Genomic DNA, 21,862 nt, shown 5'->3' with positions numbered 1-21,862 from the left:
TTTACGCACCGTAGGGAAATGTTGATCTCTTGTTTGTGTTGTTGCCCAGCTACAGGCCGTACAGTTACCGACACTTCGCCCCGCCCACCACGCCGTGCAGCACCGATGTGTGCGACAGCGACTACACGCCCAGCCGGCGCATCATCCCCGCGGCCAAGGGCTACACCAGCGACCTCAACTACGACTCTGAGCCCATCCCCCCGCCTCCCACCCCCCGCAGCCAGTACCTGTCTGCGGAGGAGAACTATGAGAGCTGCCCGCCCTCGCCCTACACGGAGCGCAGTTACTCCCACCACCTGTACCCCCCGCCGCCCTCGCCCTGTACAGACTCCTCCTGAGCCCACCGCCAGCCCCGCTCCCCCGGCCCCTCTTCACACTGTAAATACAAATTGTGCATATTATGAGGAGAGAGAGACTATTATGAAAGTTGAAGAGGGGATGGGGATTTTGTACAGTATAAAAGATTTTTAAGAAATAGGGGGTGGGGTTAGAAAGGTGGACACTTGTACAGTAAAGAAAAAAATATTTATATATTTTCTAATACAGCATCTACTGGTTGTGCCATAGAAGTTTGTATAAAAAATAAAAAAATAAACTTGTACATGGAAAAAAGAAAAAAAAAATCACACAGAATACAATGCCTTAATCCAAGGGATGAAAAATACTACCTTCCGAAGAGGCAGAAGGAAAGAGTGCATTGAAGTGACAATTTGAAATGGAATTATCTGATGCCAAAAAATAACAAATGATCGCTGTACCTGGGACTGGAGCAGAGTTTAAAGGGGGGGTGAAACGTTCAAGACGCAAGAATACCTGTCAAAAGGGCTTTCAAAAACCAGCTCCACGGCCTCCAAACCGCAGCCACCTGATCACGAATGAATGTCGCTTCCCACGTTGCACTTCAGTCCGCGGAAAAGGTTGCATCTCTTGTACGGATCCGCTTCCTGGTCAGAGCAACACATTCCTCTCAAGAGAAAATGAAGAGATCCCACCGTGTCGTTTCCCTGTAAAGACACCCTCTCAAACGCAGGCCGCTGTCGTTTGAGTTCTTCAGCCGGATCGGCCCGTCATTGACATTTCTCCTCCAGTGTCAGCTCCCACCACGTGCTGCGGAATGCCTCTGAATAATTAAAGCAATAACGGATGGATACGTTTGATAATCAGTACTTGCGGCACCGTTCCACAGCTGCTCTCCGCACACCCAGCTATCTGTTGCCTGTTCACATCGAGACTCATTCTGACAGCTGCTCTCAACACTAGCGGATAGGTCTCGTCTCTTTTCTTCTCGCTCTCTCCCTCTCCCCAAGTTTTGACAGGAGTACGTTACGTTCGGTACTATCAAACCTGTTTCTACTGTGTTAAAAGTGAGCTCAATCCAGTCGATGGAAGCCCGACTTCAGTGCCAGCTATGTTAACGGACAGCCCAGAAGTGCAAATGTAATGCCTTGCCTCTCGAACTTTTCAGAGACGGGAAATCGTGGTGGGGGGGGAAACACACGTGGCCACTTGGTCCTCAAAGGATCCAAGGTGGACTTACTACATTCAGAAGCAATTAACCAAAATGTTACGTTTTTATATCATTGTTTGAGGAACGTGCCAGACTGCTACTGTGGACATAACTGCTTCTAAGAACAGAAACCCCAAAGCATATCATGTGATGTGGGTGTTGTGTATCTGTCTGCCACATGCAGTACATATCTCTTTTCCCACCTAGTAGGGACACTTTTTCACTTAACCAAGGACAAGCAATCGTGCCTGACCAGTTTTAAACTGTTTTTAATCAAATTTTAAATCCAGTGCCCGGAAATGTTTTCAATATTTTTGTACCACATATTGTGTAGATATCGTATTTATAAGCTATAAAAAAAAATCGTTAGTTTACTGTAAATCTATCCATTATATCCTTGCAGTACTTTCCTTGTAAGTTCTTACAGTATATGCCTCATTTTATTTTTCTATTAAGTGTTAGTCTAAAAGTTTGGAGACAATCTAAGACAAAGACAATTAAATAAGATATCCAGGTATCCTAATGTTTTATCCTGAGAAATCCCCAGTGTTATGTTAGTTAAAACAAACCAACAAAAAAGGAAAAATACTATTTTTATATTCCACTTCACAGCATGTGTTCAGTTATTTGAGATAGACTGCAGTGCCAAAAAGTCATTTGTACAACTTTAAATGTGTAGCAAAGGTTGCATATACCTTACAATCAATACTAATCAGTATGAATGTTAAGAGCATAGTCTTTTTGATGAGCTTTGCAAGGGACAGTGAATACTAGCGCAGTTTAATTCATTTGACCGATTCATTCTTTATCCCATTTTCACTTTAAACACTTGCATTCCAGCAAACAAATATGTAGACTTTGTGAGATGTCCTTCAGACACCGTAAAAAACAGTGATTCATATTGTTTGGAAGATACTACATGCAGACAAGGAGCCATCCGTTTGGTTTATAATTTTATTTTTTTATATATAAATTTCCCCCACACTCGCATGGTCTGCAATTGTAAATCATGGTTGGAACAATTCACTTGTTCATTTCATGTTAGGGTTGTCCATTAAAAATAATCCAAGGGCTTTTCTTTTTCTTTTCAGTCACCTTTGAGGTTCTGCTGTATATCACTGCACATTGTGGAAAACATTTTCAATCTGTTTTCACTTCACTGCAGTACTTAATTTTTACAAATCTAATTTGTATGTCTTGTACTTTAAAGCTTTCCTTTCTTCTCTTTGTCCTACCACAGCTTGCCCTTCTGAATTAACCTTCATTTTTTAAATTTTTTTGTGATATCCAATACTCTATAAAGTATTCCTGAGATTTTTATTTCTTATACTTAAAACTGGAAATTTTGAATTAACTGTACCTCATCTAAAATGGTAAAATGTACCAGAGTGGTACTGTGGCATGCAGACTTAAGTTTTGTTTACAGCAACCTTGCAATGTACGGTGAAAAACTGAATAGGCTTGTCGGTTTTTTTTTGTTGTTTTTTTTTCTCCTTTAAAAGTTTTTGCTTTCATCACACCTGGATGTTTTTTAGTTTTTTTTTTTTTTTTTTTTTTTTAACGCTTACAAAAAATTAAGGTACTTGTTTTCTTTTGTAATCTTCACAACAATATTTAGTAGCATTCAGAACTGTTTATTAAATTTGCAATTTTGAATCAAGAAGAGGTCTACCCATACTGTGTTTCACCCCAAAATGATTGTAAATTTCAATTGTCATTCTCTCCATGTCTGCCTTTTATTTTTTCAGCAGACTAAGGATCTATACCAGCATGATATTCAGGATGTGAGGTGGAAACTTAGATTTCTACGTTGAAAGTATGCTTTTTAATTATTAAAACAAAAATGTGTATATACACAGACATACCTCAGCTGGTCATTGTTATCATTTGTAACTTGCGGTGGTCTGGTTAAGACAGTATTCTGCCTTTTCAAAAATGAGCCTTATTGGTTTTTAATCCGTTTACCAGGGTCCCTTTGACTGTTGATAGGATTAGTCAACATTTTATACATGGGAGCCAGTTTGATGTACATCTGCCAATCAGGGTTTAGCGAATTGCTGTGACCCAAACTGAATTGTAATTTATCTGTTTAAACGCCTTACTTTACAGTTTTGTTTCTGACTTTTCACTGTGGGAATGTGTAACTGGAACTCACTGTATTCCTGTCACTGTTTTTGAATAACCTCATCTCTGTGGTTTGTGTTAAGTGCTCAACACGGAAGATGGTAGATATGTTTTTGATGCTTCACCCCCACGCATTTGTTTTTCCTCAGTTCTCTCTCCATTGTCCTGTTGTAGAAAAGCAGTTTTGAAAGGTATTCTCCACTGGCATCAGGTTTTACTTTCTAAATGGTAAAACAACTGTTCCTCACATCTGGAGGAACTACCAGATCTCTCTCTAGTATGTTTACAAGGGCAACCTACTACTGTGAAGTATGTTACTCTCCAATTCCCATAAGTTAGTCTGACCTTCCTTTTCCTGTATTAATGCAATCCTATTAATTTAAATTTCCCTACCAACAAGGGCTTCACATTGACCCATGTTGTGCCACTGTCATTTAGGGAAGTTCATTGTAGGTACTTTTGCTTTATTTTATGATATGGAGCATTACTAGCACATTGCAATTTTACAAAAGGGTACCTCATTCAAGATTACATTACACTTGTGACTATTAGGTACCAAGTTCAAATGGTTTTCTAATTAACCGAAAACCTACAGGCATCTGAAAAGTACATTTCCTACATTCTGCATTAGATGGAACAGAATGCTTGATACAATTGCCACCCTAAATACACTTCTGATGACTCTGTGATGTTATGGATGTCTTTGATATTGCTGCTGTGAATGATGTTCAAAGTAAGGCAGAAACAAAGGAATCATTGAGTATTTGTTGACAAAGACCACGTTGGCACCAAGGCTTTGATTTGTCTTTTGGAAAATCAGAATTCAAGCAAGGCTGTCGGAACCGTTTTGTTCCATTTGTTTGAGAAACTTAAATCCTATTCCTTTTAGGCCATCAAATGCTAATATGGTTAGTGGAGCATTTGCTGTTCTGGAGTCAATACAGAGAAGTGCCCTAAAGGTTTATCTGTGGCCAGTGATGAATTTTGAGACCATACCGATGGAAGTGAAGCAAATCTTCAGTGGATTTGTAATGCGTAGATATAAAACACCCTTATCACCATAAAAACAGATATTGGAATTAAATTGACCTGACTGGTGAAATTTACATTGAACAATGTTGTCTCGGTAGGCAATCTCAATTATAGAAATGCAATCTATAATTTAATACTGATCAATTAAATGGTCGTGTTGGTAAATGTAGTAGTTTACAGATTTGGAAAAAAACTCTAAATACCATTCAGCCCTGGAGAGTAAGATTCGGCAGATTTCTGGAATTCTTCCCGCTGCCTGGATACTGTAGAAAGTTAAACTGATGTCCTTCAGGCTTGGATTTCAGTGCATGCTCTTTAGCTTCAGTTATTCATCAAATCTGTAGAAATAAAGATAAATCTGATATGGAGCATGTTTTTTTTTATAAAGCATTCACTAATGAATGTACCTAAAACCAAATGTTTGCAATTTAATATCCAGCAGTGTGTATTGGTTCCATTGTGGTGGAATATAGCATAGGGAAATATTAATTTTGCTTTTTTTAAATCAGGCTAAGAGCTTTGCCTGAAGTGTGGGTAACTTCACAATTTAAGTTAAAAACAGCTGTTGTGATTAGTCCCCCTTGAGTAAAGGAGAAAATAACTGCAGGACCCTAACATTCGATATAATTCACAGAAGAACAGAGAAGAGAATTTTGTACACATTTTTAATGGTTGAAAACGCTCATTTAAATTTAAAAGCACTTTTGGCTTCATGCAATTGCAGAGCTATGTTAGGCTTGGGAGAATATTTTTTGATACCTGAAAAGCCGTAAAGGTATTTGTTCGTATTTGTTTTTTCATCCATTTTGATACCATGGTGCTTTGCAAGGATGTATATTCAAGATGACCAACATTTGGTTAGCCCTATCCATTTTTTTTCCACTAACACGCTTTACTTTTTGTAAATTGATTGCTTTACATGTTAGCTGTGTATAAACAGACCTGTACAGCCCTTTCAGTAACTATTATAAGCTGTTGTAACTAAATGAAATGTTGATTTTTATAATAAAATTGAGTGAAATTTTAAAATTGCCCCGGCTTCATAATTTACACTTCGGGTGATAATTGTAAGCAGTGCCTAGTGTCAAAGGTAGATTTAATAAAATCCTTTCTTCATTTCCATTATTCACTTAGATGAGGGTTGATATTGTGGATTTAAACTGATCTGTGGAGTCTCATTTGCTCCTCCAAAACATCTATTAATATTTAAACACTTGAAAATTATTCACAGACGATGCACAGAAATTTCTATCAATTTGGCGTTCAAAATGAGAAAAATATAAAGGGTGTTTTGCACTCTGTAGAATAATTCCTTTTTCAACTTTTTCAAGGCAGACAATTCATCGGACACCATTTGAGTAGATTATAACAATCTCAGCCTTGGAGACAATCTGTTGTGTATTATATATGGATCAGCCAATACTTTTATGTAGCACAGGCCCTGTTGCTCCCTGCCGAAACCCTGTTGATTTAGTTTATTGGGGTGTCGTGCAGTGATAAAATTAAAAACATGGTTTAAGAAAATAGTGTATGTCCTGAGCATCATATTGTAATGATGGATCACCATGTAAGTACTTCAAAATCGACTGCCCTCAGCCAACACCGCCAGTGTGACCTGAATAATCTGTACTTCTGCAGAAAAGATATTTGAGATCCTGCAACAGTATGTACATCAAAATCACTCTTTTTAGGCTGATACCACCTAGTGGTGTGTATAATGCATGGCAGGTGCAGGATGATCAATACATTTGTGTTCATTCTTTAAATTTCATTGGGTAATTACTATTTTCATGATCTAATTAATTATGATAAACCTACACAATGTAACAAAAACAGCACTGCTCCATTAAGGGCCCAAGACATGACTGACTTCACTTCGGCATAAGAAAAAAAACATTCAACAGTACTGTTCTCCGCTGCAACTTGTAATATATGGGACTGAAAGGGATCAGTGTTTACATCAGCCTAGTTCAAACTACCTATGTATGTATTTATAGAATATGATTATACATTAACATTTGAAAAGCACCAATCCTACTTAGATCAGGTACCTTTACCTGATTTTTAAATATTGGGTTTAAAATATAAATGAATAAAGATATCCCTAAAAGCCGTCCATCAGTGAATATATACATCCATGTAGCACCTTTATTACAAAGTAACATTTACAGCAACCCCCCCAACACCCTCACATTATGTAACCTCTGTAATTAAGCAATCATGCCCTGCTGTATTTTTGTAAAATTGTCCCCACAAAGTTTGAATAGAGACCCAAGATCTGCTATTAATACAAACTCCTATTGTTGTTGTTATTATTATTATTATTATTATTTAGGCACCTCTTTATAAATTCAGACTGCAGGGCACCATTAATATTGTATAAACCTCGGTGTGCTTCACATGGTCCCAGAGCTCTTGTATTATATATACATCGACACCCTGATGATGTGCTGTGTCCCAGTTGTGGACTACTTACAGGAAGTCGTGTGCTAACTATCCCTGTGCCTCTATCGTAAGTACAGTTACTACTGATATTAAACTGTACAAAAACATATCATTGCAGATGTATTAATTGATCTGCAAGGTTGTTTTTCTCGCATGTCCGCCTATTTCTATGCGGGACTGTAATGAAAATAACCCCCGTCAGGTGACCTTAACAAGCCAATCACAGCTCTTGTTATGGTTCACGACCCGGAAGTGAAGAGCGCTGTCGGCATCATTGCGGCTGTGTGCGGCACACGGGGGGTGTATGGGTTGATGATACAAGGTTCCTGCTGCAGTTGATTTCATGCAATAGGCTACATTTATAGAGTCTCGTATTTACAAAATACCCGAATCCCCTTTAGATACATTTTGATATTTCTTTCATAAACGCGGAAGTACCTCTTAGACGATAAGCCATTACCCCCCGAATGAACTTTAAAAGTTGGGTAAATCGTGCTGTTCAGATATCGCAGGACTGAAACTACGTGGTAAATAATGGCTAGCTATTAGTCACATAAAATAGGGAAATAGCAGCTGCAAGTCCTCACGACAACAACACTTAAGGGAAATTGGTAAGAACAAATGCACATACTTAACTTATTTGCTTATCTACACTCTTTGTTGGTCAGTCTTCTAGTTTGTTACAGCTAGTCCTTTTAAATGTGTATTCAATTGTTTTGAATGTGCGTTTAGTTTTAAATGGTAGTTCCAACATATTGGTGTTGGTCTTTCTTCAGAGAGGAAGACAACACGTCGAATGGACTTCATTAGCAAGAAGAGTTACACTGGACATTGTCTTCAGGTTTATACTGAAGGCTGTCAGTCGTCCTGTGTCTGTCCAGCTGAATCAGTGTCTGTGCTGTATGTACACCTGGACAGGACATGTGTTGTGGTGCCTCAGTGTGGCTGTAACTGTTTGTATGTTGTTTGTATGTGCATGTAAGGCGTGCAGGAGCCCAGGCTGCAGTCTCACCATGGGGGCCGAGCAAAGTGCCGACTCTGAGCACAAGCACTCAGACTTCAACACCACAGGTAGGATTTCATTTTTCACAGTCTTTTTCACTTTACAGTTTAGGAACTTATTATAAAATTCAAAAATAGTTCCTAAAAAGTATGGGGTATTTTGTTACAGTGTAATATTTCATTGCATGTCTCCTTTCAGTGGAAACAATGCTGTCACAATTCCTGCATACATGTGGGTGTGTGATTTCTGCATTAAGCTCATCTGTTTGTCTTGCCAGTTGTGCCCTCTCCAGCTAAGCAGAAAGCCAAAATGGATGACATCGTCGTCGTGACGCAAGGGACCCCTTCCCTGCGGAACATCCACAACGACCCTGATGTCATAAAGCTGCAAGAAATCCCCACCTTCCAGCCTCTCCTGAAAGGTGAGGTTTGAACTTCCAAGATGTGCTTTTCAGTTCGGGTAGTAATTATGGTTAGAGACTTTATAGTTCTTTTGCAATCTGCTAGTGATATGAGTTTCCTATTTCAAAGCTTAGAGAGTACTTTTATAAAACTGAGCCATTAGAAGTATTTGGGTAATCAACCAATGCATAGATTCACTTTGTATGTTAATAAAATTCCACAAAAAAGTTGGACGTCCATGCTAAAATTACAAAATGCTTAATTTTGCTATTTTGGTTCTCTAATAAATCAAATTACAGGATTCATTATCTTGTCATGCAGAAGTCTGGGAAACATTATATTCTGAAATAAATAAATTAAGAGTACAAAGTTATTTTGTGTATATAAATAGTAATGTTTTAAGAGAAAAGCATTTAAACCTTAGCTTAAAATGACATAACATTACAGTGCTGTATTCTGAATGCAGCATGTGATACACAAGGACATATTTTGAAATTGAAGTGGTTAAATAAATATGAATTTAAATTTCCCGTACCAGAAATTAACATCTGAACGTTTTCTCTGCTATAATCACTAAAATCAGAAATAGTTGATTTGATTATGTCTAACTAGAACTCGCTCCATACAGGAATGCATAATTTTGACTGCAATTATGACTTATATAATGTTCCTACCTTCACAAGGAGCTTTTTCAATTTCAAGTATTATAAATTATATATTTAGGATTCAGTTTTCTCAGGATATATATATATTTTTTTAAAGTCATTTCAGTATGATCCAAGGGGATCTCCTATATTTCAAACTGTGCATTGACAACTGCATTTGATGGATATTCTTTAATTTGTTCAGGATATCCTTTAAGCCATATTGATTGCCAATCTTCAGAGGGAAAGTGGTCAGGAGTGATTCTGTTTGTTTTCACCCAATATGATTCTCTTGTTTCTTAAATGGATGTTATTCTGTAATACTGCTTCCTTAAAATTTCTTGTTTTATAAATGTCTTATGTATTTGTTCAGGTTTCGTGATTTTAATAATATCTCCATTATAACAAAAATAACGTGAAAAAGTTCATATTTCTCTCCTTGCCAGTTTTGCTAGGAAATAATTTATGATGAAATGATTTAAAAATAAATAAATGATGAGGGTCAGTTTTATTGAATTATTTAAGCACACAAGTTAAATTATTGCTGAATGTAATTAAGTGTATTTGTGGAAAATAAAAGTTTTTCTGTCCACTAATGTACTTGCAGCTGACATTGTATGCAGTAGAGGGCAGTATTGCTGAAGATAATGTCAATAATTTTCCCTGAATTGAGAATGATCTTCTGTCTCTCATGCAGAGTAGGGACTGCAGTGTGAGGATGCTGTGTTATGAAATGGAGATGAAACGGACATTATTTTTTTTTCTATACTGGCATTACAACGTGGAATAGTAATAACAGAAGCTGAAATGACCTTGTGTCTGCTGTACTAAAAGTAATGTGTTTCTTAGCCATAGTAGAGGAAAAAGGGTTCCTGCTGTACTGTATGTGTTTGTTTTATTTTACTTTTGCTGTTGAAGCTTTATGTAATATTAGTAGTGCATGGATTAAAGATAATGAAGGGCAAAGCTATATTGCTTTTAGTGCATGACAATTAAGGGGCACCAAGGCAGATACAAAACTGAAATCCAATCCAAGGGCACCAAGGCAATTTCATACTCATTCGTTAAGCAACAACCAAAAATGCAACCAGAATATTATGCTGTCAGATTAATTTAAGTAATCTGAAAAATAATATTCTAAGTGATTTAAACACTAATTACAAAAAATACATATGAAAGAAATTGTCACTTTTGTATTTCATAAATATTGTTTAAAAAAAAATCTAAATTGTAAACCACAAACATTCAATGTGAACAGATATAAAGGGTAATAGAGAAAAATAAAAAAAAAGTTTCAGGGCATTTATACTCATACTAATATTAAATAAGATCTCCAAGCCAGATGTGGTTGTTGTTGTTTGCTTATTTAGTTTTATTTGCATATTTAATGAAAATGTGTTAACGATGAGTTCAAATCCAATCAACAATCTGAACAAAACAAATAAGCTCTTATGTACTTTAAGTGTGGATATATTGAAAGGATGTTGAGGACAATATTAACAGCACTTTGAGGTCCCAGATTTTTTGTTTTTTGTTTTTACAAATCACTAATTTACCAGATACTTTCTCTTTTATCTTAGCTGTAACGTAACTGAACATTTGGTACTGTAGGAATATTTAAGCATAATCAGTGAATATCTTTCTGAATACACAACTAAAACAAACAAGGCATCTTATTTATCTGTCAAAGACACAAAACAGGCTTGTGAAACAGCTTAATGGTTAAAGGATGAATCAGTAAAATAAAATATTAAGCAAACCATTCACTTTCTTGCTGATATCAAAAAATATTGTTGTCATTTTGAAGTTATAACCATTTCTTGGCAACAGAAGGTTGCTTCTGCCACACACGTTTGCACAAATGTAGATCTGTACTCATACCCTCTGGCCTTTGCATCCGACTGACAGGAGAACATCCAAATCCTCTTCAACAGAGAAAGATATCGGGTTAAAGGTTGCAAATATTTTTTAATGAGCCTGCTTTGTAAGTCTCAGGTTTTGGGGTTCAGTGACCTTTCTTTAAACCCCAGTGGGGGGGTTGGTGTCTAATTCCCAGTGCTGTTGCGTGCCCTGCAGGGGTCCTCAGTGGGCAGACGTCCCCCAGCAGCAGCAGGGTGGAGAAGCTGGACTCGGTGCAGGTGCTGCAGCTGTGCCTGAGGTACCAGGACCACCTGCACCAGTGCGCAGAGGCCGTCGCCTTCGACCAGAACGCCCTGGTCAAGAGAATCAAAGAGGTACCGTGAACAGCCATTACTCAACTACCGCCGAAAGCCAATTACACCTTAGTTAAAGATGTATGTTCCTAATTGCATTATGGTTTGCTAGTGTTGTGGCTGAAATGTCAGTGTGTTTCCAAAGAAAGTGATTCACAATGGATTAAATGCCATGAATTAAAACTGTAAATAAACAATTTGTTTTATCTATACTAGACATTGAGAAGCTGTAAATGAGATGGGGGTTGGGTTTTAAGTTTGACATTTAAACATGATTTATATACAAGAGAGTTAAAAACAATGAATAAACCTCACAGATTGTAACTGGACATTAGAGCAACTAAGCAGACTTTTGCTCAACTTAGAAAGAATGCTTAATCATATTTTCTGTCTATCATTTAAGTCAAAATTGATTGCATATCTGGAATTATTTTTGTGGGCAGTCCAGTGTTGGGAATGGAAAAACTTGAAGCATAAAGAATGGCTGAATTCTGAAATGTTTTATATGATCGTATTTAATCAGTGTAGCAGTAGCCAAACCCCATCTCATGATTTGTATTTCCGGTCTTTTGAGAAGTAGTTAGTTTGCATCAACACCCCTGTCCTTTGCATAGAGCCTCAGTAGAGACCCATCCCTCCCTGCTGCCAGCTTTGATGTTCTCTGTAAATTCATTTGAAATCTCATCTTTGGCCTATTCTTGCAGTGTGTCTGGTCCATTGCCATTTGAACATTTTCACTTTCAGTTATGTCACATGCTTTTGCTTATGCCTGGATCTATTTATTTGTTTTTCTGACTTTTCTTCTTATTCTAAGCATACATCTTTTCATGCTCCTTTGTGTCCTTTCCAGCTTCTGTATCATTTTTCAGAGCCGTACATGAGCGCTAGTAGTGTGCATTAATCAAATACTTTTATCTTCATGCAAGTGGGTACATTTCCTTTCAACAGTGATGTTTCTTCGAAATGCTCTCCATCCCATTTTCACTCTTTTTTTTTGTTTTCTTACATAAGTTCTCCATCTATGTTGATTTCCTGTCCAAGGTAGACATAACTCTTGGCTTCTTCAGTTATCTTTTGATCTTCTTGAATTTTCTTAACAAAGTTGTTTAACAAGACTTTGGTCTTGCTCAAGTTTATTTTGAGACCGTATATATGTATACATGTAAGCATTTCCCTTATTTTAACACAAATATAAGCACTTAAAATGTTTTTAGTTTTTCTTTACATTTGGATTCAGTAGTAATTGTCCTCCTTCATGTATGCACACATCCTAATTTTGGTATCTGCAATTGTCTTGTCCTACAGCTACGTACCTCATAGCACAATAGGAGAAAAGACAACATGGTTTTAAGTGCTGGAAAATGGACTGACATATTTCCCATTCCCTGCAGTGCACACTCATGTGTACTTGGCAAGCCGAGGGTTGTGCTTGTCTGGCGAGCTGAGGAAGCATTGGCCTACTTTGAGTCCACTGAACCCCGGTGGCACTTGGCCGATTGAACGCAGTTGTGTGTGGAATGGCATTGACGTTTGGCTCCGTTGGCTCCACGAGTCCTCCATTGAGAAACAGTTTTGGGTTATATAGCCATTCAGTGCCTCCTTTTTTATTTATTTGATTCCTCTCTCTCTTCATAGAATCCAAACTGTTTGATGACTAGAACAGGAGGGGTTTTTAGTGACCCATAAAATTCCACTGATTCTGTCTAGTGTGTGATTATCAGATACTAGCTGAATGAGTGAATTCGAATGTCAAAGGTCTGCAATGTGTTAGCACGTGACACTGAAATATCCTTTAAAAAAACAACCTGTCTATAGACAAAGGGTAGCAGGACACAGACTAGGACAGGGAGCTGGGAATGAAAATGATTATTTTTGAAAATCTATTAAAATACATGCCAATGACCACTCATGACTAGTAGCCAAGCATTCCAAATTCTGAGTAGTAATTTAATTATTAATGATCACACTTCACATACATTTCTGGACCAAAATAATCGTCAGTGCTTTGTGTTTGTGCATTTTTAATAGGAATGCAGTAAGTGGGCATCAAGGTAGAATAAAGGATCAAAGACCTGAATGCAATGATGCAAAATCCTGTAAGAGTTGATTGTTTGCAAGAGTCTTTTTAAAATGCATTATTTAATTGGGGCTGATCATCTGAGAATGCAGAGTGTTATCCCCCACCCCCATTAACCAATTCTGGAATATATTTTAGGTTTAAATTGAACCCCTTCAACAACAAATAGCTCCAGGAAACTGTTTTCAGTGGATTAGATGGATATTTGGTCAGAGATGCTGAAACAATTAGAAAAGCATTATAATCAAAACACTTTATTTCCTCAAATTCAGCATGTAATGTATATATTTAAAAGACTGTATGAAAAAGACTATACAATTAAACACTGACCTATGTAGGACTTTCAGTACAGTAAACTATTCACAATTCCCATTGTTTTGCACGCTGGCTTTAGCTGGGCATTCCCAGAAACAGCATAACCAGGATATAATGCACAGCTTGGATTCTGGGTGGAGGCTATTCCCAGATGCCCCACTCGGGAGCCATTACTACCACATATTTGCCACTGAGCGTATTTCTCTCCAGGTGTGATGGCAGCTGGCAGGTCCAAGTTAACAAGCAGTCTGTAAAAGATGGGAAATGCCTTGGAAGATCGCAGGAAGGGGAAGTGTCATCCAAGTAGTTCCAGATGCACAGGGCTTACCTTTAAGTTTCTTCGATTCCATCAAAGACAGCGAACTCCTTGTCAAGGCCCGAGTTCTTCTGATTGCTTTGGCTTATATAACTGATAACCGAATTGACCTGTCCTTCCCAAACTGCCTGATAACGACCAATTATTATTTCTGCCGCAAGTGAAAAAATACTCCATGGAATTTAGTTGAAATTTTGGTAAACAACTTAAAGTAGGTTATGTGACAGTCCCTCTATTTTCAGTAACTCTACATAAATGCACAAAGGGATTTACGCAGCCATCAGATGAAAGCAAGCCGGGTCATTCCAGCCTTCTCCCCAGTGTTTGGTCCTGCGCTCATGTTGCGTGGCAACGGCGAATTCAAGAGGCCTGTCATGCTCTTGACAATGCAGGTTCAGCTGTTCAAAGGTTCTATACATTTGCTTTTGAATGAGAATCACCCGGTCTCAAACCAGCCCCTTCACACATACACTTTATGCAATAGAGGCTCAGGGAGTGGTACTGGTCCATTTTCACAACTAGCTACTAGCAGTTTTAAACTAAAGTATATAAACCCCTTTTAAACGTACCATAAGGCAGGGTTTTGTTTAATATGCAAATCTCCATCTGTGAGTAAATTTAAAAAACACACAGATTTGTGTCATTGTCAGCATTTTTGTTGCTTTACTTTACTGTGTTAATAACAGTGGTAAGTTGATGTTCAGGTCACATCATGTCATTGTGTTCCAGTCGCATGGTACGCCAACTCAAAGATTCTTAGATTCTGTTTTGCTGAGTCTTCAGTTTAGTTTTCTCATTCTGATGTGTATATATATATATATATATATATATATATATATATGTATTAGTAGTGATCCATTATTATGTTACTAGGGCAAAAAAAAAGTATTGTGCATTCAAGAGAATTAAAATCAATAGAGCTATAGTCCAACGTTTACACTCACAAGTTAACAATTAACAATCAACTAGAATCTCAGATGGAAAGCTGAACAAACCCTAAACACATATGATGAATAAGTGTAGTGTAATTAATCATATTTTTATTTTTTAAATGAATCAAATGACTGTAACTACAGCTACAGCTGTACATACGCAGCATGTTTTAATTAAATGTAAAATAGTTAAACGTGAATTTGACTTTATTATGCCTCTAATTTATTGCTGGCAGTAAATAAGGGGATCTTTGAATTGTGGATCAAGCATCATGTCATTGTGGGTTTAAAGGGCATAACAAGGTACTTCAAAGTCTCTGCAGAAGCAATTAAAACTGGAAACAAATTGCATCCATCCTCCGAGCAATTCGCCCTAACCCAGAGCACAGTAATGAAACACAAATGACTGCCACAGGAAATTGAAAGATTTATGAATGAGTCGGGCATGGAGTTTAGAGTCTGTTATTCACATATACATAAGCTCATCGCTATTCATGAACTTGTATTCCTTCTATATATTTTTTTAAAGATTGTACATGATCTATATATCTAGATCATGTTTATTATATACATTTAAATGAACTGCTGTTGATCATTATTGCATATCTTTTGTTTGATTTATTAAGGAAACCACCCTTTAATTGTGTGAAAGAATTGTGTGTGCAACAATACAAACCTGCACCTTCAGCAGCTAAAGTGCATTCGGAAAGTATTCACAGCGCTTCACTTTTTCCACATTTTGTTATGTTACACCCTTATTCCAAAATGGATTAAATTCATTATTTACCTCAAAATTCTACAAACAATACCCCATAATGACAACGTGAAAGAAGTTTGTTTGAAATCTTTGCAAATTTATTAAAAATAAAAAGCACATGTACATAAGTATTCACAGCCTTTGCTCAATACTTTGTTGAAGCACCTTCGGCACCAATTACAGCCTCAAGTCTTTTTGAGTATGATGCTACAAGCTTGGCACACCTATTTTTAGGCAGTTTCTCCCATTCTTCTTTGCAGGACCTCTCAAGCTCCATCAGGTTGGATGGGGAGCGTCGGTGCACAGCCATTTTCAGATCTCTCCAGAGATGTTCAATCGGGTTCAAGTCTGGGCTCTGGCTGGGCCACTCAAGGACATTCACAGAGTTGTCCTGTAGCCACTCCTTTGTTATCTGGTTGTGTGCTTAGGGTTGTTGTCTTGTTGGAAGATGAACCTTCACCCCAGTCTGAGGTCCAGAGTGCTCTGTAGCAGGTGTTCATCAAGGATGTCTCTGTACATTGCTGCATTCATCTTTCCCTCGATCCTGACTAGTCTCCCAGTTCCTGCCACTGAAAAACATCCCCACCGCATGATGCTGCCACCACCATGCTTCACTGTAGGGATGGTATTGGCCAGGTGATGAGCGGTGCCTGGTGTCCTCCAGACATGACGCTTGCCATTCAGGCCAAAGAGTTCAATCTTTGTTTCTCATGGTCTGAGAGTCCTTCAGGTGCCTTTTGGCAAACTCCAGGTGGGCTGTCGTGTGCCTTTTACTGAGGAGTGGCTTCCGTCTGGCCACTCTACCATACAGGCCTGATTGGTGGAGTGCTGCAAAGATGGTTGTTCTTATGGAAGGTTCTCCTCTCTCCACAGAGACACACTGGAGCTCTGTCAGAGTGACTATCGGGTTCTTGGTCACCTCCCTGACTAAGGCTCTTCTCCCCCGATTGCTCAGTTTGGCCAGGCGGCCAGCTCTAGGAAGAGTCCTGGTGGTTCCAAACTTCTTCCATTTACATATGATGGAGGCCACTGTGCTCATTCAATGCTGCAGACATTTTTCTGTACCCTTCCTCAGATCTGTGCCTCGATACAATCCTGTCTCGGCAGTCTACAGACAATTCCTTGGACTTCATGGCTTGGTTTGTGCTCTGACATGCACTGTTAACTGTAGGACCTTATATAGACAGGTGTGTGCCTTTCCAAATCATGTCCAATCAACTGAAGTTACCACAGGTGGACTCCAATCAAGTTGTAGAAACATCTCAAGGATGATCAGTGGAAACAGGATGTACCTGAGCTCAATTTTGAGCGTCATGGCAAAGGCTGTGAATACTTATGTACATGTGCTTTTTTTTTTTTTTTTTTTTTTTAATAAATTTGCAAAGATTTCAAACAAACTTCTTTCACGTTGTCATTATGGGGTATTGTTTGTAGAATTTTGAAGAAAATAATGAATTTAATCCATTTTGGAATAAGGCTGTAACATAACAAAATGTGGAAAAAGTGAAGCGCTGTGAATACTTTCCGGATGCACTGTACATTTGATCTGCTTGTGCAACATTAACTCGATCAATAGTTGTCTTGTTTACAATGCACAGTATCCTAGCAATTCCCCATTGATAGACTTCTGTGCTGGTGGTTGGTGCTCTAGTTTATCACCCATCTTTCCATGAGTTTTGGCGATGTTTGAGTGACCTTTTTGAAAGACTTTATGGTTAAACGCCCTTCAGCAGGACTAACAGATTCATTTTTTCACACTGACTGCCAGTGAGAACCCTGGCAAAAACAACGGTCGCATATGTGAAAAGCTGTCTGCATTATTATGGTCTTGCCAGCCATTGGCATTTTTTGAGACCACGTGTTTGGGTAAAACATTCTTGCCTCATAGCCATGTGTTTGCTTTTTAATGAATGCACCAGATGTACAATATGTCCCTTGTTTAAGTATGATCCTTTAAGGCGATCTAAACGAGGAGGCAGAAAAAATAGAGGGTGACGTGGGTGCGTGTCGGTCCGTTCTGTACTCTTAATGCCACCGAGGATGTGTGCGCTGAATTAGCATGTTCTGTAGGAGTTCTCTGTTGTTCTCCTGTAGGAAAACATCCTGCACATGCTCCATTATTATGATTGCTGGCTTGTTTGTTCAATTACTTTATAGCATTCCCCCCCTTTCTATTTATCTTAAGTGAGTGGATTATCTTTATGGCAGATGTCCTTATGTAAACCACTTGCTTATTAAGTTTATCTGGTTTATTTAAGTTTAAGGGTACTTAAAGGATCTGAACATGTCTAGTTCATATTACCTGATCAGTGCTCTAACATGAGGTGCTTTGATCCTTGTGTGATTGTAAAGTTTGCCCAGCCCAAGATCAGTTAAAAATTAGCTTTTCCTACATTCACACTGTGTGTATACATAGTTTTACTTGCCTTCCCTGGGTAATAGGAAATAAACTGTGAAGAAAGTCTGTCCCGCTCCAGCAATTCATAAATCATGTCAGCATCCATGGCCGACTGATTTATTTACACAGACCACAGCCAGGAAAACACACACATCACATTTTCAAACGATAACCCAATGTTCTGCCCTGTCATTAGGCTTACAGTAGAAGTATATGATTTGCTCCTGCTGGATTAATGTACACACCGCTTATTAATTACTTTTATTGAGAGGAAGCACCTGTCTATTCAGATACCTCCGTGTATTTTGTGTAATTTCCTACATATGACTTTTCAACAAATACAGACCTTCCCCACCTTTACTACTTACTACTTATAAAACGGAAAGGCCTGTAAGGAATCCAGTTTAGTGAAGTGACTTGGTTAGGACTTCGTAAGTGACTTATGGTTAGACCTGAAGCGTGATTAATCCGTATCAGGGGTGTCTACATTCCTTTGTTAATGCTCTGTTTGCAGAAGTGTTTTTATGTCATTTCTGAGAACTGAGTAGTGCACACGCCATGAAACGGTTGCCATAGAAACATCAAGTGATGCCGGGTAGATAGCCTTATTTCTTCCAATTTGCAATTAATGTCTGTAGAAAAAGGCACAGCCTATAATTGAGATGCAGTGATTTCCTGGGTGCCTTTCTTACAGGAGACAAAATAATTTGAATGGTCTGACACTCTGAATTAGAGACCGTATTCACAATCGTTCAGTGCCATCCCATTTATTTATTTTTATTTCATGACAGCCAAAATGTACCCCATGAACACAGCAGTTAATGGTTTGTTACTAAAATAAATATATATATATATATAGGTTTTTGCTTCCAGGAAATATATTTTTATGTAGATGTCCCTCCTGTCCTTGTATGATGAAAGTCCATAGGATAGCTGTACAAATACAGTTTCCTGGAGACTATTTAATCCTTTAACAGAGTAATTTAAAAGAAAATCAGGGAGTTATGTCCATTTTAAAGCTCACAATACAGAACAAACAATTGGGTCTTGTAATATTCCACCATTAAGGTAAACATTTATAGTTCAAACATTATACCTCCATTCCTCACGATGATGTAATAGAAGAAATGAGTTTGGATCTTTATGACTAACATCTCCATGACTAGACAATATACACTAACAGAGAGGGGAAGAACTCTGGTTCATATACATAGAGAAAGATGTGTATTAATGTCTGGGAAAGACGCTCTGTAAACCTACAGAAATCTACTCATTTACAGGCATCCAAACACCCCACTTCCTTTGATTTCCACACATTCAAAGTTGAGGCTCATTCCCTGTAGCCTACAGCTGGTCTTACAAGTATAAACACATACTGGGTTGGGTACGAATGAAGGGCTGGAAACAATTACAGATGTTCATAATCTGATCATAAACAGCCGTTTGTAATCTTTACTGAGCAATGACATGGTCACGTCTGAGGATAAATATCATTCACATAAACCGGCCAAATGTTTCTGAGATGATGCCTTTCAGACTCCCAGCCGGCACTCAACCAGCTGGCCGATGGGAGTCTCGCTGCACACTTCTGGATGATAAATGTGCTTCAGTTTTGACCTCAAAAATCCACAACCCATTGAGTCCTCAGTCTGAACCCTGAATGTTCTCAGTTATGAGTGTGACATCACCAGGGTCCTAGGCCAGATTGGAAACCAGGATTCCAGCAGCAGAAGAAGCAATATATAAAGATATGAACGCAGTGGATTCGTATCTGTAAGTTGTCTTTTATTTCCCCTGTCCTGTTCCAGATGGACCTGTCGGTGGAGGCCCTATTCAGCATCATGCAGGAGCGGCAGAAACGCTATGCCAAGTACGCCGAGCAGATCCAGAAAGTGAACGAGATGTCCGTGATCCTGCGGCGCATCCAGATGGGCATTGACCAGACGGTGCCCCTGATGGAGAAACTCAACAGCCTGCTGCCCGAGAGCGAGCGGCTGGAGCCCTTCACCATGAACGCAGACAGGGAGCCCAAGTAGGACGGGTCTGTGTGGGTACGGCACTCTCGGACACCAGTGGGAGGGCACGTGTGATGACAGGCATGAGTGATTGGGTGTTGACAACTTCACCAAGGCTTTTCTTCTCAGCGTTGACTTGAGTAACATGTCACATTACGTTCTCACGATGTTAGATTTAACAAGGGGGAAGTTCCCCCATAAAGTAGGGAGAAACAGACATGTTTTTATTAACATGACATGTACAAATATATATTGGTTATGTAACCCTGTGAAGTGCATTGAAACAATCCACATGTTTTATTCATGGTTTGGTTCTCTCCAGACGAGTGCGATGGGTTGGATGGCCTCGTTTGTAACACTTCATATGTTGTAATATGTTCAGCTCTCCTTTTCCAGAAATGTTGGTGGAAGGTCAAATACTCAGACCAGCAGTAATGTCTGTCACTGTGGTGCTGTTGCTTGTCAGGTTTTAATGGTTCATCATCATTGCCAACTGTGTAGTTTGCATGAGACTAGGATTGTTTGATGAGATTCAGACTGTGTGTCACGGTCTCTACTGCACATTTAAACTCAAATTGTGTAATTTGAGAGGACTCTCAACTGCTTCCTGTTTACATCAGTTTATACATTGGATGACTTGGTAAAAGTGGGCTTTCAGAGATTTTATATTTGATCTATGCGTGTATGTATAATATAAATGTATAAAATAGTAACATATAATATAGTGTGTATTTATATACATAAACCTATATATACACACACACTTATTAACAACACAAATTAAGCAGTTGTAAATAAACATTCCTGTTTTTTGTGTTTTATCTATTTAAGATAATGTACTGAAAAATGCTAAACTTTTTACCAAGTACATTTTCATTTTTATCAAAATCGGCTAAACCTAGTAAAAATACAAACTTATTTACAGTCTTTTCTGTGTTGGCGAGTTTTGCATTACCGGTTTGTCTGCATTGGGCAAATTAATGTTATTGTTATTGAAGACTGACAAATCTATCCTATAAGTAGTGGACAAAGTGCTTGCTACTGCTTGGATTATATGATGTACATAGTGTATATATGTATTAAGAAAATCAGTGTTTTAAAAAAGTTTCACAATGAATTCTGTACACTCGTCTGTCGAAGGATGCGATCACTTATTTTATAGGTCATGCATTCACCAATTACTGCTGGTCTAATGGTGTACAGAAATGCATGGATTTCAGGCCAGTTGATTGGTCTAATAAATCCCCTTCAAAACCAATTTATAAATGTGTTTATTACAAAAATAATTTCAATGATCGGTCATAGGTCCAGACTTTTGAGCATAGTAACTCCACCAGATATAATTCTTAATTATTATAATTCCTAAGGTGTGGGGTCTATATATTTTTCTCTCATCTGTATTTTCTGTGCCCCCAACCTCCTTAAATAACTGCATTATCCTCCTTGCTTATTTTTCTTTTGTCATCTTGTGGAACGTGTGTTAAAGCAAACTATTTGCCAAAGGCATGGGGTCCCAGCAGAGCTCTCAATCAGTCCTTAACTTGTCAGGATTAGCAACTAGATACTATAAAAGGCTACAATAGCTGTATTATTAATTTAGACTGATCAATTAATTAACTTGAAAATGTCACAAAGAAAAATTGAGATTAGTATGATCTATTTCAATTTTCTGAGACCAAAACA

General features: G+C 38.2%; 2 protein-coding genes across 3 annotated transcripts in view; both read left to right on the top strand.

Moving 5' to 3' along the window:
• lrp6 (low density lipoprotein receptor-related protein 6) overlaps window positions 1–5,692 on the top strand; it is a 53,546-nt gene extending 47,854 nt beyond the window's left edge. Inside the window, exon 23 of one of the 2 annotated variants that reach the window (XM_066724694.1) lies at window positions 56–5,692. In XM_066724694.1, coding sequence (XP_066580791.1) covers window positions 56–338 — 283 coding nt within the window. In that variant the 3' untranslated portion in view covers window positions 339–5,692. Of the gene's footprint in view, window positions 1–49 lie in introns of both variants that reach the window. The other variant, XM_066724693.1, reaches the window with a different exon arrangement.
• A 1,706-nt stretch (window positions 5,693–7,398) lies between these two features.
• borcs5 (BLOC-1 related complex subunit 5) lies at window positions 7,399–21,437 on the top strand. Its single transcript, XM_066724737.1, has 5 exons — window positions 7,399–7,719; window positions 8,092–8,179; window positions 8,389–8,532; window positions 11,233–11,390; window positions 19,973–21,437. The coding sequence occupies exons 2-5, from the start codon at window positions 8,122–8,124 to the stop codon at window positions 20,198–20,200; spliced, it is 588 nt and encodes a 195-aa protein (XP_066580834.1). The 5' UTR covers window positions 7,399–7,719; window positions 8,092–8,121; the 3' UTR covers window positions 20,201–21,437.
• Window positions 21,438–21,862: the final 425 nt, after the last annotated feature.

Source organism: Amia ocellicauda, chromosome 15 (assembly GCF_036373705.1).
Source record: "Amia ocellicauda isolate fAmiCal2 chromosome 15, fAmiCal2.hap1, whole genome shotgun sequence".
In the NCBI taxonomy this organism is placed as follows: Eukaryota; Metazoa; Chordata; class Actinopteri; order Amiiformes; family Amiidae; genus Amia; species Amia ocellicauda.
Note: the sequence above shows the minus strand (reverse complement) of the source record. Positions and strands in the feature narration are given on the sequence as shown.